Raw genomic sequence first — 17,522 nt, 5'->3', positions numbered from 1 at the left:
ATTAAGAAGAAATTATATACATATTAATTAAATCAAACATCTAGACATTTCGATTGAAACGACCCATATTTGGACTCTTCCCTCCATTGTCACTCCTCAACCCCCTACATCCGTCCCCTTCGCATCTGCCACCACCTTCATGTTCGTCACTTTGGCATAGGAGAAAGAAAATAGTGAATTAGATTAGATACGAAGTTTCAATATATTAAAAAACTAAAAATTTTGAAAAGAAAAAAATATATATCAATCCACAACCACTATGGACCATAATATGTCCTTAAATTACTATGTCTGAACTCTGTGACATAAAATTCAAATATATTTTACTGAGGGGGAAGAAAAAAATAATTTTTCTCCAATTGGAGGTCGGGGCATGCGAATACCAACAAGTTAAAATAAAAAAGCAATCATCTCAATCCACTAAGATTAATTGGTAAGCGGGACAGCCCCGGCAAAGCTTTCGAGCTCCTGTGCTCCGGTGAGGTACAATCTTAACCGCCGTCGAGGATCCACATCACACCCCTCCTGTCACCTTCCCAAGAGGGCTGTGTACCACCCATGTGGCGGTCGTCATCATCTCCGGCACGATATGAGAACTATTCCGACCCCTCTTATCGCTCGAAGATCGACCCAAGAGAGAGCAGCAAGGACACACGCAGCCGGAGTTGCTCGCGTGTCCCGACCACTGCTGCGCCATAGTCAAGGACGGTTCCCAGAGCCGACGGTAGCAGTGAATCAGTAATGTTCTCACCTTAGCGTAGTTGCTTTGTTCATTATAATAATATCTCTCTTTTTCACAAATTTCTCCATTATCACTTTATTCTAATTATTCTTTCCATCTTTCTTTTATTTGCACGAGTCCAAGTGACTCTTCAAAGCGGTTCACACGTTTAGCTTTTGCCATATTCTTTCTATACAGGAGCTTCAAAAATACCGGTAGCAACAAGATCGGATAGCATATTTACACCACAGTATAGCCAGTAGGAGGAGGAGGAGGGAGTGGCAATCCTTTCTTGATCACGGAGTAACCTTCTACAGCTACTCACAGTTCATCCAGACCTCCCGCAGAAGCTGATACCTAAGAGGTTGTCGGCGGTGTCCTTTGCCGTTCATCTGGATGGGCTCAGCGGATGTGGATGAAGAGGAGGACTCATTGAGGAAGATTGATGTTAATGGTGAATTCAGTTCATCGAGTTCATCGTCACTATTTTGTGCTTTCTCGAGCACAGAGGACCTACTTCTTCTCAGTCGAGATTGGTTGCCGAGCTCACCAAGGAATCCTGCCACAGAAGCTGCCGAGGGTGGTGGATAGACTGGGTTGGCTGCAATGTACGGGTAGCTGGTGACTAATTCCTCCCCGACTTCAAAAGGGTCCTGCATCATTGAGAACAATAATGGGGCTTTTATGCTTAGTCAGGAAAAGAAGTGCCAAAGTGTGCTTTTGAAGGATCATTAATACTATCAGGTGGAAGCAATCACTAACCTCAGAGGCCAAGGCCTCTAGCACGGCCTTTGGGACTGGATCAGGGCAAAACTCGTCCGGAGAGAAATTATCAAGAACCCTCTTAATCAGAGATGCACCAAATGTAGGGCATACCTTCATAGGGCAAAAAGAGTATACTCAACGATACCATTTCTCTGGGACAAATAGTGGAAATGATATAGGACTTAAAACTATACCTCTTTCCTGGTCGATCTACTTAAAAGCATGTCTTTTGGAAGCATCATAAGATCACTCAAAGCATTAAGGAGATAGAATGATTTGAAGGTAGCATCTCGTGTTTCATCCTCATCCACAATTTTGTTCTCGTCTCCATGCAAATCATCATCATCCAAGCCAAATAGGTCAGTCAGCCACCTAGACCAGTTCCCAATCTGACATGCCAAACAAGAAAAGAAAGAGCACAACTTAAACGTGCAAGGGCCAAATTATATGTGATACATGATTGGTTCAGATCTAGTCAAATCAATAAAGATCATGATGACCGTTCCCCTTCCTCTTCTTTTCTTATTTAAGCAAAACAAAATGCATCTCTTCTGTGCTATCTGATTTGCAACATGATTCCTAGTGCAATGCTCTGAAGAAATGGCAAAGGCAGGTTACACGATATTAATTAAAGCAATCATTTTTCTGTTTGAGTAATGATGTGTAGCTTGTGCTTTTGATCCGATCGCAGTGCAATTTGACTTCATAGACAGGAAAAAGAAGGCCAATGCATTGCATAAACTTAAGAACTAGAAATCGAATATCACTTACAGCATTTTTCAGTTGAACACCAGCATGGAAGCTTGACCTTCCTGCAGGTATTGGGAGAACCTTGGGATCACTAATGGGGTCAGACACCGGATCTGTTGGAATCTCATTTGCAGATTCCCGAAGAATGGCATTAAACATGGCTACATCTAACCTAGCCACGCAATGCTCCATTAACTGCACAGAGATTACTAACTTCAGTTTCATAGGACTAAACTGAAAAGTGAAGACTTTATACATCTGAAAATAGGAAATTGCAGCAAGCACCAACAAATTAGGGTGGTGATCAACATCAAATCAAGAAGGTAGTAAGTAACACTTGGAAAAAAATTCCAGTATCCCTACACTGAGATGGTCATGCTCTCTGTAGTATTCTAGACTTTCCCATTGTATAATAAAAGGCATATCTTTTCCCAAATAAAGTATAATAATATATTAAACCATTTGGAATCAATAAGTTTAGAGTTTTCAAACAGTGACGCCCTAATGTGTGACCAAGACCCTTAATGATCTAATAATGAGGCCAAGACCAAAATCCTCCATTGTATATCACTTTCTTTTCATGAGTGAACTTCTTAATGTTGCATGGAACACGATTAGATATGGTTTGCAATGAAGTGCTATATAATATGCGTAATATGCATGAACGGGATCTGACAATTCCCAGCTGAGAGAATACATGGGCAATGGCTATTGAATTGACTATTGATACACCCCACTATTTGACCCTTTTTGACTGCTGAAGATCATCAATCAGTTATCACCCCTCTCTTTCTAATCAAGCATTATTCCACGTCGTCAAGCAGGCAAGGATTCGCCACCATTCCACAGTAGAGAAAATCTGTACTTTCTGCGTTCTATTTACTAATGACCTTCAATTTGCTATTGCACATGGTGTTCTCAATCACCAATGTCTATTAGGCTAATCCAACCAGAAAGGTGAATTATGGCAATTCATAGAGTTATTACTTTGGTAAGCACAGGCTGAGAGAATATATGGGCAACAGCTATTCAATTGACTAATGATGCACCCCAATATTTGCCATTTTGACCAATGAAAATCATCAATCAGTTATTTCCCTCTCTTTGTATCAAGCGTAACTCCACGTCATCAAGAAGGCAAGAATCCACCACCATTCCAAATGTAGAGAAGTTCTATAGTTTTTCATGTTCTATTTTCTAATGACCTCCTATTTACCATTGCACATGATGTTCGCAATCGTCAATGTCTCTTATGCTAATCCAGCCAGAAAGGTGATAATGGAAATTCAGAGAAATACCAATTTAGCAAGGACGGGCAAACAACCACACTCATGGCCTCCACCCCTGACAGGACAAAGTCTCTCGCATGCGTCTGTAAATGCTTTCTTCCAGAGATCCACTGAAATGTTGCCTTGCTCTTGATCTTCAGCATATGTCACTTTTCTGTTGTTTTTTATAGAGCTAGATCCCTTGGCACTACCAAGCAACTTTGCAGCACTAGACTGCATGTACGGAGTCAGAGACTGAAACACAAAACAGGAGATGCCCATCAGGTCAATCATTCAAAACATTTGCAATTATATTGACAGCAGGAAGGTAGAAATTTCAGTTGGAGAAAAGTAGAGGAACTTGGGTAGATGAGAGAAGGCCAATTTATAAACCTGCCACCACAGAGACTCAACAATGCGGGAGAAGATCCACGCTTCAACTTTTTCCAATTCAGATATGAGCTCATGCACATTCTCACTGTCATCATCTGTTCTGGCATTTTTATTTCCCTTCTTTCTGGGGTAGGACTCTTTTGATTTTGAAGATAATGGTACTCCAATATTTCCATTTGGTATCATCTGGCTTATAATTGCTCTTAGCACCACAGAATTTGATAACCAATAAGTTAACCTGTAATAACAATGTAACTGAATAAAAGCTGTTCGAAAACTATTTCTACTCAAAAATGTTTCTCACATGCAACAGGCAATGCAGGCAAAGGAGTGCAATGACAAGACCAAAACTCTAGCATCCCCACTCAATTTCACCAAAACGATGTTATCTTAAAATCCCCAGATCAACATAAGCTAATACCTGTTTCCCATAGTAATTGCAGCCAGACTCTGGTACCCTTCCTCATCAACTAAAACAGGCATATAATATATTTGCTTACACATGCAGGCAAAAAGTTATAATAAACTTATTTACATTAAATACATGAACAATGACATACTGTTAATGGAGAATATGATGTTCAGCAAACAAAATACACCAAAACAATGATGATAGGAATGTGAAAAAAGAAATTTCAACCAGCAGAAGAAAGAAACAGTGATAAAAAATGCACCTTGGGACATCACTTCCACATGCTCTTGCCACGACAAATAATCCTGCAACTATACTCCTTCCTGCATTAGCTCTGCGTGCCTGAGGAAGCTCTCCAAAAGCATAGCGATAAAATCGAGAAAGGCGCCTAGCTGGAGCATGAAACTTGCTCATGGAACCACCATGCTCAGCGACCACCGAATATAAAGCAACTTCAACGGCAGCAGTTTCTCTCAACTCTCCCTCCAGCATTTGAATTTTGTTCTCCAGCCGTTGGAGCTTGGCATCCATAAGTGTGCGTTTTGTATCCTTAGGATATACTTTGTCCACTTTTATGTCACAGCCACTGTGGTATCTTGCTCCCCCTGTATCCCGCACAGGACCTCTTTCTTTTTCTTCCTCTGTTATGCAATACTCATTTCTGTTCCCTAGGAAAATGGAAGCAGTTTTAGAAGTTAACCTCTTCTCGTCGTTGGCCTCACTGCCAGCATAGTCATCAAATCCCCGCATCTCGTCGGATGAAACTTCATTGGCAGAATAACAGGGTAACATGCCATTCTCAGCATTTGTTGGGTTATTGCTTCTACTTTCAGTTCTTTCATAGGAAACTTTCCAGTGAACTTCCTGCGCAGAACCTACTTTCCCAGTTCTTCTTGGGATGGAATCGGCTTCTACTCCGTCAGTACCTAGAAGTAGATGATACGAATTAGCCCGATGGAAATTTTTTTGGGAAGGGCGTCAAACTAGGCTGAGAGGAGTCAAAAGAAGCAGTATCATTTTTCCGGCCTCCCCACCTCAAAGGACAACTCAACTGACAATGAAAGTCAGGGCAATTGAGAGAACTTACCATGCGAACTGATGCCTGGCATCATGTTCAATCCTTTATGCCCAGATTTAGAATCTAAGATATGCTCCTTTCCATTGCTTTCTAAAGTGTTATCCATAACACCCATTCCACTCTGGCAATCAACATAAATTATTCTCATTTAGTACTGTCATAACATTTGAAAACATACTGTAACTCTTACCTTAATTGTGATGCCATCATTAATCCACAGCACAGAAGTCAGCACAAACACAGAAGATTTAAGACATTCACTAACTTATATCCAATGAGGTAATTGTGTAAAGTATATTTCTAAAAGCAAAACTAATGATAGAATGGATTTTCTTGCCATGATTTTTCCGGCCTTTGCATGTGTCTTCTATTCAGGTGCATTATCCATTAGCTCAGCCAGAGGACACTCTAAGCCTACCATTTATATATAGATGAGTTCCCCGACACCTCATCTCATGCGCAAAAATACGCACAAAGCATCCATTAGTATGCCTATCACAATCAATATTAGCAAAGAGGGACTTGTAGCATCACTAGAATGTCAACAAAATAAAAAGTTCACTGCAACCATAAGATAGTCAGAAAAAAGATGGCTGCAGCAGGAAAAGCATGAAGTGAAAAATTGTCCTTTTGTTCGTCCAAAGGAACATTAAATCCTGCCATCTATATCTAGATGAATTTCCCTGATGGACACCTCATTTCATTTGCGTAAGTGCACACACTATTTTTATGCCTAATACAATCAATATTAACAAAAAGGAATTTGTAGCATCTCTAGAATGTCAACACAAAATAAAAAATTCAGTGTAACCACATGATAATCAGGATGGCTACAGAAGGAAAAGGATGAAGTCGAAGAAACAGATGACTACCGGCTGCATTCTATGTGCCAAACCATCATTATGCTCCACAGGAGAAGAAGCAGTCGCAGAAGAGTGGGAAGAACCATCATCATCAGTGGAGAATGTAATCTCTGCTTCCTCTGCAAATTCTTCATTAACTGAATCCATAACAGATTCACAGTCATTTGTACCTAGAGACACCTCTTTCGAGAGACTACTTCCCCTCAACATTGAACCAGTCCTCCCCTTATCAACAGGCTGAATCTTGACATACAAAATAGGTTGAGCCATATTCCTAAAGTTCCTTTTGCAGTTCATGGCAGCACTTATATTCAGGGGCTCGTCAATCACACCATAGTCCGCCAAGTTTATCATTGCAGTGCCTATCAGCTGCCCCTTCATGATATTGTCCCTTCGGGGCTCATACAGGTTAAACTCCAAGTAATTTTTCTGGAACGCACCACCATTCCCAGCTTTGACCTTGATTTCCTTCAGCAGGGTTGCGGATAATCTGAAGGACTCATTGAATTCTATTTTTCCCTCACCAACATTAGAACCAAGAAACGGAACGACAGGTTTAGTAGCACCGGAAGTCCTTTCCCCATTCTGCCACTGTATCAGGACGGAGCGGAGGGATCTGAGCGTTGGTGATGGAGGCCAAGGCGCGATCTCCTGAACATGGATTATATAATCAAGTTGAACTGAGGCGCTCTTTCTAGCGTTCGCCCCTGGGCCAAGAATCATTTTCTATCGTCTCCAAGGCAAATGCTATACCGGGATAACTAACTCTGCAGTCATGGAGAAAGATCGTCCAATGTCATCGACCCAACAAATACGAAAGATACAAAATTCGACCCATAAATAAGGAAACCATCAAGTACAAGCTAAGAAAGCTCTCTGTCCTGAAAAATAAACACCTTCAGGGGCAAAGAAAAAGAATCAAAAGGAACTTAATTTGGATACGCAAAGTGCAAGAACAGAAACAACAATGACTGCATCAACGCACAAAAGCTCCAAATTCACAAGCAGATCTTTACGTTGGCAATGTCGCAGCGCCTACACCGAAAAAAGCGAGCTTTACACGTTCATTTCACCAACTGGGCTCAGATCAAAAGCACCCAGAAACGCCACAACCCACAAAGCCGAATTCCATCATTCCCAAGCTCGAACTAGAACCCCCCGACTCCGATCACCAGAATGCCGGAACCAATCGACGCGAAGCAAGACGATATCTCAGCTTAAAAATGAAAAAGAAAAAAACCACCGCAAGACTCCAAACCGACACTCACCTGCGGAATCAGCAACCGGGAAAACGAAACGCTAAAGGGTTGTCGGCTGTCGGCTTCTTGCTCCTCTCCCGACCGCAATGCCTGAACTTCCAAGTTCGGAAGCTGCAAGAGAGAGAGTGTGAGTGAAGTGAAAAGGAATGGAGGTAGGGAGACAGGGACAATGGCCTCAATATAATACACAGAAATACTTTTTAAAAAAAATTGAAAATGCGGAAATTGGAGGTAAAAAAGACACGCAAGAATTTCCATAAATTAATAAAAAAATTCGTGACCTCGCTATTTTTCCCAGGTAAGTAACTTGAAGGATAGTTAAAGAATTACAGTATTTCACCGAGCCAAGCGCCGTCGTTTCGCGAGCTCCGTGTCGTTTTCTTGTCGGTGGACAGTGACAATGTGACATGACATCCCGGTCGGTGCAGTATTCCGAGGCAGTCAAATTGAGTTGGCCTTGTTCACGGGGATTTTCAATTTTTAAGATCTTAATTTTCTCGTATTAATCCGACCGGATGATATGTATTTTTTTTCCGGATGATATTTTTGGATGAGAGCTATGTTGAAGTATCAAATGTGTATGCGTTTAACACATCGATTTTACGATTATCAAGTCGATATATCTAATCTAAGGACTTAATAAAACGCGTGATTTTATCGCTCTATTATTTATTTTATGAAAACTTTTCAGGATGAAGCAAAATAAAATATTTAAAAAACCATTTTTTATTGTGGCGTCATCATTATGGCTCCCATTCTCTTATACCCTTTTATTTATATAGGTAAATTTGCATATTTTATTAAATTTTAGCAAATCATACAAGCCCGCATAAGGCGAGTGGCATTACGAAAAAAAAAAAGGACTCTCAAGCATCTAGATTAAGTCGAGGAATTTCGAAATCCCATTTTCTCAAAGTTAAATAATCTTTTTCGAATTGACGTGTCCAGTAGTTCGTTTGAGGGTTAAAGCGTCGGTCAGCCTTCCTCATTGGCCGGTGGCGACTGCCGACGCGTCGCTGGGGCCCATCTGCAATTCCCTTTAAATCTAAGGTCCTCAAAAGCGAAAAGTTAATAACTGGATGGAGCCCCTCTGCCGTCATCACCTAGTGTGGAAAGTCCGAAATTTGCCCCTAAAGTTTATCAAAGGTCCCTTGACGATACCCAAATCAAAGTTAATTTTAACTTAATCGACGTAGAAAAGAAGAATGTTCAGGCGTTGTCAGTCCCCCAACTTCTCCACTTCACCAAAAGTCAGTTTGGACATGACATGAGACCCAATTAAAGCCATAAGCAGTTAAGCAGGGAGAAGGACTGACCAACCATCACAATCACCAAACGGCTCTAAGTTGCACTAAGCGTAGGCTGAGCAGTTCATGCCTGCACGCCTTCCTCTCTGCCTAATCCCTCCAGCAAAGTGGGATATGCACTTGACCTCTAAGGAACCAACACCTTTGAGTGAGAGGAATGTAACTTCAGAGAGAAACATGGAACAGAGAACCAGGCAAATAGGGTATCAGCCAGAGACCTGTTGGCTAAATAAGCTTGAAGGAAAAGATACTCATGTCTATTCATTCAGGGTTACGTTAGAACAATACATTTAACCGAAATCGGTTTTCAGAAAGCTAAGTGTAGAAGAATTAGCTTTCGGGAAATAAAAACCAATGGAAGCATATGAAGGCATACACCGGCACGAGCAGTTTTCGTACTCTATCCTCTTTTGAAGGAATTTGAAGAATTCGAAAAGAAAGCGGCCCCATACTTTTCACCATGGTAACTTATATCAGGGACACTGAATTATAGCTACCCGAGAAGAGAAAAGTTGCATATGGCGGTAGTCGGTACCGTATCTCATCTGTGTAGGGGCGTGAAGTCAGTAAGCTCACTTTCCAGGTAGAAAACAAGGAAAACAAATAAAGAGTGCGAATCACCAAGGGTATACAGAGCATGGTACTATTTCTAGATATCTCAATCTTCACCGGGGTTCTCGATCGCATCTGAAGAAGAGTTGAGATAGGATATCACAAGATCAGCTGCTCTGCAGCCCGACGCCATAGCTTTGCCAACAGACAGCCCATCCTTGTGGTTACCTGGAAATTCCATAATTAGTAATGTCCATCACAACAAAGGTACATTCTCATACCACCACTCGGGCTGGGAACTTGGTTGGGATAAGTCGGAAAAATCTATCTTCAACAATTTCATGTCATCAGTGGTCAGATTAAGAACAGGACTTAAAAGGACAGATGATTGATATTAGGCTATTAGCATGATGTGAATCTCGCACCCGCCATTGTGGATCTTTTAATGTTAACCCAATGAATCTAACTCAGACTGTTGCTTGACAGTTATCGATGTCATGAGATATGACTGTACTTACAAATTTGATTATTCAACTCTACAAATTAGGGACCTATTTTTCTTATATTAAAAAGAAGAAAGTCCTATTCTAGTAGGAAGTTGATAATGAAAAAATTACCTGCATAGAAGAATCCAGGAAGATCTTCTTCCAACTTCTTGATTGCTTGCAGAACCAAGTCATAGTTCCGCCCATACGAGGGGAATGCTTTACTCCAGTAAAAGTGGCTGCAATCAAAAGCACAAGTTAATAAGAGGCATTTACATAAATGAACATAGAGTTATTTAAGAAAGAAAAGGTTCTTGAGTTTGTAATCATTCGCTTACTTCACAAATGTGGGCTCTCCCTCAGCTCCCAGCAACTGGCTTAGATCAGAAGTAACTATCTGCTTTAGCTCATCTCTAGAAACATCAAAAGACGGGAAACCATAAGTGTTGCAATACAGTAGGACAATCATAAATAAACAAGGGCTCAGTCAGAAATGAAGCCAAAAGTAAACTAGAATAACATGACTGCTTTGCAAATTAAAGTATTCAAGCATCTCATCAGCTCCTACTTCGAAGCTTTTGCAAGTTCTCTGTTTCGACTTCCCCCAATAAAGGTTGTGTATAGGTACAGGTCAGTAGGTGCACGGTCTGGAAACATCATGGAGGAAAAGAGTGTTCCTGCCAAAAGAAAGATATACAATTATCCCGGGTATAAAGGAGAGCGGTGTGCATTATCCAGATGTCTTGCCACAGACAAGCATTACCAAGAGTCCTCAACCCATTTTTCTGCTCCGCTGAGGGAACAAGAATTCCAAATCCCTCAAGTGGTCTCTTCACGTTCTCCTTCCTGAAGGTAGTAATCATGACTGACAGTGGCGCGTAAGTTATCTACATCACACAATGCATGTCAAAAAAAGGGAATCTGCTATAACATTGATGAGGGAATATGGTGAGGCAGGATGACTGCCTCTAGTTCCAAGGTGCTGAGGGTAACAGCACGAAAATGTTCCCCTCATACAATTAAATTGTGATCTAGGTAAAATAGGAATGTAGATTCCAAGAACTGACAATAAGCCAAAAGGGAACCTATATGAGATCCATAACAAAAGAAAATCACTTGACTAGATAGATAAAACAAGCTATTGTTACAAGAATACAGCATTCCCAAAGAGGGAATCAATGACGCATGAGAACATTCATTCCTTGCGTCACAAACATAAATTATTGATCCTAATTAGTTCCTCAATAACCTTTACAAAACTTTTCCTGCAGATGTTGAGGATTGAAAAATCAGCAAGATCAAGTCAATAGTTTTACTTAAAAAAATTTGCTCTTTGTCCAGCACTTTCAGGAAGTGAAGGCCTTACTTAACTGCTCATTACAACTTTGGTGAGTGTGCACAACTAAACTGCCTAATTTTCTACCAAATTGCAAGTGGAAACTAGCAAATGTCTAGCTTTGACAAGAAAACCAAAAGCAAGGATTTGCTCTCTCTCTCTCTCTCTCCCTCTATACAAATTGTAAGTGCAGGTCCAAAAGTAGAAGATTTGCTCAAAAAAAGAAACTGCAGCTACGGTTTGATTCGAGCTTTTACAATTACACACCTCAGGGATGAAGTTAAGCGGAAAGTGGTTTCCCCTTTTCGTAATCTTCAATTCCTTAACATTGCATAATGGAGCCTACAACATTATTGACAAGTAATTAATGGATAACTACAGTTTTACCGGGCATAAAGAATAAAGAAGCAAGAGTGAGAAAAATAAGAAAAGAGGCATTGGGTTGACGGCATATAATATACCAGATGCTCTTGCACAACAAATATAAGTATGCACATGTCACCACGGATGTAAGCAGAATGCAGCCCTCCTTGTAAACCCACAGAATTTCTGTCTGATAGTTAATAGCATTGTAGTTCTTCACCTGCAGCTAAAGCTATGCAGGAAGTCAGCAACTTTCTTTTTTAAGTATGGACAAGTATGCCATGACAGGTCTGAAAAGAATTTTAAAGATCCACACTATATGTTTATGCAAAAGGCAACAGAAGTTGAAGGTCTAGACACTACAAATAAAAGCACTCAAATTATACAGCAAAGCCATATCTCAGTTAGAACAAAGATGACAAACCGTCATGATCACAGCATCAAATGTCGAGTCTTGTAAATGCTTGGTATGGTCAGAAGAGTAAGAAACTGACCAATCCCCTGCTGCAGGTACACCATCATGACTGTACGACAACGACAAAACCTTTGATTTCAATTTAAGGTCATCCTGGCTAAGCTTCTGACACAACATGTTGGCAAGTGTCTGCACAATGGAGAGGGACATGCTGAGTTTAATGCATAAAGATTGGATACTACAACACATTAAGATGGGCTTCTCTGAGCTTAAAAAAGGAATACAACGCTCCCTACAGTGGCCCACCGTAAGTGCTAAGCAGTCTTTTCCCAAAGAGTAGACAAATTGCATACAACTACAGGTATATCAATATAAGTATTTTGAGCTTGCATAATAAGAAAAGCTAAGACATTGGACAGACCTGCATTCCACCCTGAAAAGAAAATGAACCTCTTTGACGCTTTTTTTTCTCAGGAGAGCTCTTTAGTTCTCCTTTTTTCTCTCTTTTGGCTGATAGCCTCGATTTAATTGCCCCAGCTAAAATGGAACCAAACCTGACAAGAATCAATATAACCACTTATACCTACACGAATTGCTGCATCCGTACAGCTGTGGATAATTAGGATTAGATCATTGCTCAACAAGACAAAAGCTCATTTATACAGCAGCTAAAACATCAATGTACTATAACAAACTACTCAAAAGCCACATCAAACAAGTCATTACGTGCGGCTAGTGTGCTACTGTCAACAATTAGAATGGTTCGAGGCTCCCACTATAACTGATGACCAGCAAATTCTGCGCACTATAATGAATGGAAACTCTTGCATCTTGCCACAAGCTTACAAGTGTAAAGATCAACAGAACATGTACCGTTCCTCTAAATTCCATAACTCTGGAAAAGCATGGCGCATCTGTTCAAAACAGCAAAAAGCAATCAGAAATTTCATGAAACATGCAGAAGAGATGGCAACAATTAATTGGACGACAGGATAGACTATGTGAGATCCCAAGTCACATATAATCAACACCATCATGGAAAGCAGACCTGAATTTCTATTCCAATTAATCATTAATAAATACTAGCATAGACTAAACAGAGCAGGTACTTATAGATATTAAGCTCTTGGAATTTCTTCACCGTATTCCTCATTCCATTAGGTTTTAATATATGCCTGGTGTCTTTATGAAGCAACATCTAGAATGATTTTCTTATAACATGGTATATTGACCTTTGGCTCGACTAAAATCTACGGATGCACGCAAACCCTCACGTGTACCCATTAGATGGTGGAGCCCCATGTTTACTCGGGATAACAGAATAGCATCTAGAACATTGCCATGACTTAAAGCTGTACATTTACAGGTCAGTTCACATCCTCAGGGAAGTTACTTACAGAAAGAGATTCAGGATCACCACCACTTGTACCAGCAACAACTGGGTCGATGAGGTAATCAACAACCTTCCGACCATAAAAGCCACAAAGTCAAAATAATCTCTAAGCTACTGTTTTGTAATCTCTGGGAATCATGTTAAAATAGGAATCAAAGATAAAATATGAATAAATTCTACCTCTCTGCCAAAATGACGCTCAAAAAACCCGCCTACACTGCATTGACGAACAGTAGGAGAAAATAGAATGCTAAGATCAATTGTTCAAGGATGAAAAACAGAGAAAGGGCCAAGAAAAATCCAAAGATGCTGAAAAAAGAGGATAAGTGCATTGGAAGTCCTAAAACTTGTCACCTAAGTGCAACCGAGTCCTAAAACTTGTCATGAAGGTGCAATCAATTCCTAAAATTTGTAATAAAAGTACAATCCAGTCCTATTACTTTCGAATGTGCAATCAATGGAAGGACTCGATTTGACCAATTTGACAAGTTTTAGGACTTGGTTGTACTTTTTGAGATTTTTAGGACTCAATTGCAGTTTCGTGACAAGTTTTAGGACTTTCAATGCACTTATCCCTAATAAAATAAAATAAAATAAATCACAAGCCTAAGCCACCTTTCTTGCCCATCACCAGACGTTAGTGAATTATTTCTTTTCTTCCACAGAAGGGGCTCCAGAATAATCTTAAACTGCAGTAGTCAGAAATAGTTCATTAAGAGATTACAGGAAATGTGTATCTAGCATCACACGTTCAAGCAAATTAAGGTTAGAAATGAGAACCAGTAAACCTTTTTAAGACAAAAGTGGGGCCAACATTCTTAATCAACAGCTGAAGCATCTACATGACTAATTTAACTGTCCACAAGCCACCAAGTAATTAGATAGTATGCCTTTCATAACCTAAGCAAAAATTATAGGACTTTACTTTCTTGAAAATCCACATCACCATTCCCTTAGATGACTTTTCATATCATAGATAGAGAAAGTGCAGAGTTTCTGCATAACAGCAAGACAATCAGTCTTAGAGAAGAACAGAGTCCAATTGACCTATGTGCGCCCAATACAAAAATGAGACATATGTTTACCTAATTAATGAACAAAAAAGGCAAAAATCTCAATTGTTTACATGAACTAAATGTGGCAAAAGCCTTATTATAGGAGACAAACCTTCGACTGAGTAGAAAGTATGTTGCTCTTGATCAGTGCAATGGGATTAGTTGGAATCTGACACAAAAAGTGTAGTGCAGGTCATGCTCATGATACACATTTGACATCCACAGTTGCAAGGAGGAAAGGAACCGAAACGTCCCTTGCCATGGTATATAGGTACTAATATTGAAAGAAATCCAGTCCAACAACAAGAACTCACCAGCACAGGCATTCCATTTCTGACTATATATCTTTTGTGCTGTGAAAGTGGCTGTACCAGTATATGATCGATTAGATAAATAATCCAGGAAAAGAACTACTACCACAAGATGCTGAGCAGAAGGCCATAGAGCAACATCAGAGGAGAAGCTGCAACCACTACCCTACATTGGCAGTTTAGCAACCCCAGGGCACAACACTCAAGTAACATAAGGGATGACAAAAGAAATAAACTCTTACATATTGCTGCTTTTCTTGAATTCCAAGCTCATTAAGCAGATTTCTGACCTCCTCTTCACTCTCAGTCTGCAAAATGCAAATAAATGAAAGTTTTAATGAACGAAAGCACCAGGGCTTAGTTACCACAGACCTATGATGCATTACTCAAAAGATGCATATTCATTGGGTTATTCAGTAAGTTGAATGGTGAGGCCACAAGTTCTCGTTACTAGTGATATTACCATGGTATTTGCTCCTTCATCCCAAATTAGACCGCCTTGTGAGACACTCCTCAGCTTCCCTCCAATTCTCCCTTCAGCTTCATATACAGTAACATCCACACCATTTGACTTCAACTTGTGCGCTGCAGCAAGTCCACTGTGACAGCATTCCAGTGGATTAACGAAAAGGTCAACATAATACGGGCATGTCAGGATACACCATCTATCACATTGCAAATGCCGAAAACAACATCCTCCCCCCCCCCCAAAAAAAAAAAAAAAAATTACAACTCCATCTCCACAATCAGTTGAGGGGTGAGTAGTCCCTCCTTGCAATCTTGCAAAGTCTCATGTTTCGCAACTATTAAGCTAGACAGACTCTTCGGAAGATCAAGAACTGCAGAAAAGCGGACGTGAATCGCGTACCTAACGCCGGCACCGACGACTGCAACTCTCTTTGCAGGACCTACAAACAACAAAATTACTCTGTCAAAGGCGTTGACCGTGAGCAGGCACCGGAGAAAATCGGGACAAACGCAGGCCTCAAACACGAATGCACTCCATGAAACTCATCAATTTCTTCCGCAGTTCAGCTCGAGATGCCAAGAAACGAAATGGGTCATCTACGCCACAGCTCGTAATCGACCAGGTCGAATTTTTATTCCATTTTTCCGTGAATTCCCTATCAAATTGCTGACCCTGTATCGAGCTTACTGCGTTGACTGTGATGAAGAAAGAGCGTAGAGAGTTTTACTCGAAATGTCTGCTCCTGTGGCCGAACTCATCTTTGCATGTCTTTGCTGTCCGTGCGCTCCACGCGGCTCTGGTTTTCCGATGGAGATAGAGAGAGATGATGATGATGATGTTGATGGCGGTCGTCGTGCAGACCAGAGTTCATGAGCAGGATTCGGCCCATCAACGGTCCTAGTCTTCCACGAACAGATCATCGATCCGGTCATGGGCCAACCTTCGAGCCGGTCGAGTTCTTGTCTCTTCCGTTCATTGCAGCCTTGTCTTGAATCTTGATGGAATGAATTTCATTAATTTTTATGGAATTCGTTGTTTGACTTTTACTTAAAATTTAATGGCAAGTAGTGACATATAATGTGGTGTGTTATCTCTTCATAATTCCTGAGAATATAAATCACATTAGCTGCTTTCATATTTTTGAGCAACAATAATGCTAGAAATCAAAACTTTCTATCGTTAATAAAGTCATGTAAATGAGCCCATTTTGTCAAGATCCTACCTTGACTTTTTTTTCACTTCCAAGTATGTTAAAAAATCTTATGATTGTGAGTTTGAATCTTGTTAAAGGAAATTCCAAAGCAAATTAAATATACCATGTCGAGGTGGATTAAATTCCTTATAAAATAAGTGGATGTTTAAAAGAATCATAATGAAAGTATTTGGGCTTTATGTCTTATTGGAAACATTTTGGGAATAAGATATTAAAACTAGCTGCTTTCATATTTTTGAGCAACAATAAAGCTAGAAATCAAATTTTTATGTTGTTAACAAGGTCATGTAAATGAGCCCCTTTTAGAAGAGATCCCACCTCAACTTTTTTCCCCTTCTAAATATGATAAAAAAATCTTATGATGGTGGATTTGAATCTCATTGAAAGAAATTCCAAAGTAAAATATTAAATACACCAGATCAATGTGGATTAAATTCCTTATAAAATAAGTGGATGTTTAAAAGAATCATAAATAAAAGCATCTTGGGCTTTATGTCTTATTGGAAACATTTTGGGAATAAGATATTAAAACTAGCTACTTTCATATTTTTTAGCAACAATAATGCTAGAAATCAAATCTCTCTATTGTTGATAAGGTCATGTAAATGAACCCCTTTTAACAAAGATCCTACCTCGACTTTTTTTTTATCCTTCTAAATATCTTAAAAAATCTTATGATCATGGGTTCAAGTCTTATTGAAAGAAATCTTCAAAGTAAAATCTTAAATATACTAGGTCGAGATGGATTAAATTCCCTATAAAATAAGTGGATGTTTAAAAGAATTATAAATAAAAGCATCTTAGGCTTCATATCTTATTGGAAACATTATAGAAATAAGATTAAAATGAGCTGCTTTTATATTTTTGAGCAACAATAACACTAAAAATCAAAACTCTCTATTGTTGTTGATAAAGTCATGTAAAGTCATGTAAATGAGCCCCTTTTAATAAAGATCCTACCTTGACTTTTTTTTTCCCTTCTAAATATTTTTAAAAATATTATGATCGTGAGTTTGAATTATGTTAAAAGAAATTCCAAAGTAAAATTTTAAGTACACCAAGTCGAGGTGGATTAAATTCCTTATAAAATAATTGGATCTTTAACATAATCATA

The 17,522-nt window shown here is 39.6% G+C and overlaps 2 protein-coding genes across 4 annotated transcripts; both read right to left on the bottom strand.

Moving 5' to 3' along the window:
- Positions 1-790: 790 nt before the first annotated feature.
- On the bottom strand, positions 791-7,671 carry LOC104422695. Of its 2 annotated transcripts, none has more exons than XM_010035092.3 (10): positions 7,519-7,671; positions 6,260-7,017; positions 5,397-5,508; positions 4,572-5,235; positions 3,898-4,135; positions 3,535-3,759; positions 2,258-2,431; positions 1,681-1,875; positions 1,484-1,597; positions 791-1,374 (listed from the first exon to the last, which is right to left on the bottom strand). In XM_010035092.3, exons 2-10 carry the CDS (start codon positions 6,971-6,973, stop codon positions 1,039-1,041), a joined length of 2,772 nt encoding a protein of 923 aa, XP_010033394.2. In that variant the 5' UTR covers positions 6,974-7,017; positions 7,519-7,671; the 3' UTR covers positions 791-1,038. The 2 variants fall into 2 exon arrangements, with proteins under 2 accessions (XP_010033394.2, XP_010033393.2); XM_010035091.3 differs by lacking the exon at positions 7,519-7,671 and adding an exon at positions 7,267-7,493 and having other exon boundaries at positions 833-1,374.
- A 1,380-nt stretch (positions 7,672-9,051) lies between these two features.
- LOC104423928 (protoporphyrinogen oxidase, mitochondrial) lies at positions 9,052-16,082 on the bottom strand. Of its 2 annotated transcripts, XM_010036358.2 has the most exons (18): positions 15,923-16,082; positions 15,595-15,634; positions 15,190-15,325; positions 14,969-15,034; positions 14,730-14,780; positions 14,528-14,584; positions 13,976-14,049; positions 13,541-13,577; positions 13,365-13,430; positions 12,841-12,881; positions 12,389-12,521; positions 11,977-12,156; positions 11,457-11,531; positions 10,617-10,740; positions 10,422-10,530; positions 10,192-10,266; positions 9,986-10,092; positions 9,052-9,596 (listed from the first exon to the last, which is right to left on the bottom strand). In XM_010036358.2, the coding sequence occupies exons 1-18, from the start codon at positions 15,951-15,953 to the stop codon at positions 9,475-9,477; spliced, it is 1,524 nt and encodes a 507-aa protein (XP_010034660.2). In that variant the 5' UTR covers positions 15,954-16,082; the 3' UTR covers positions 9,052-9,474. The 2 variants fall into 2 exon arrangements, with proteins under 2 accessions (XP_010034660.2, XP_039159704.1); XM_039303770.1 differs by lacking the exon at positions 14,528-14,584.
- Positions 16,083-17,522: the final 1,440 nt, after the last annotated feature.

This window comes from Eucalyptus grandis, chromosome 10 (assembly GCF_016545825.1).
Source record: "Eucalyptus grandis isolate ANBG69807.140 chromosome 10, ASM1654582v1, whole genome shotgun sequence".
Lineage (NCBI taxonomy): Eukaryota > Viridiplantae > Streptophyta > Magnoliopsida > Myrtales > Myrtaceae > Eucalyptus > Eucalyptus grandis.
The sequence above is the reverse complement of the archived record's forward strand: the minus strand, read 5'-3'. Positions and strand labels throughout refer to the sequence as shown.

What these genes read in the sequence shown, in the direction of transcription:
- LOC104422695 (XM_010035092.3), bottom strand. Translation starts at nt 6,973, where the DNA reads ATGATTCTTGGCCCAGGGGCGAACGCTAGAAAGAGCGCCTCAGTTCAA. An exon ending in TGTGGAAGTGATGTCCCAAG is followed by an intron (nt 4,136 to 4,571) that starts GTGCATTTTTTA and finishes TTGTTATTACAG; the next exon opens with GTTAACTTATTGGTTATCAA. An exon ending in TGCCCGTCCTTGCTAAATTG is followed by an intron (nt 2,432 to 3,534) that starts GTATTTCTCTGA and finishes ATCTCTGTGCAG; the next exon opens with TTAATGGAGCATTGCGTGGC.
- LOC104423928 (XM_010036358.2), bottom strand. Translation starts at nt 15,953, where the DNA reads ATGAGTTCGGCCACAGGAGCAGACATTTCGA. An exon ending in ATGAAGGAGCAAATACCATG is followed by an intron (nt 15,035 to 15,189) that starts GTAATATCACTA and finishes TGCATTTTGCAG; the next exon opens with ACTGAGAGTGAAGAGGAGGT. An exon ending in TTCAAGAAAAGCAGCAATAT is followed by an intron (nt 14,781 to 14,968) that starts GTAAGAGTTTAT and finishes ATACTGGTACAG; the next exon opens with CCACTTTCACAGCACAAAAG.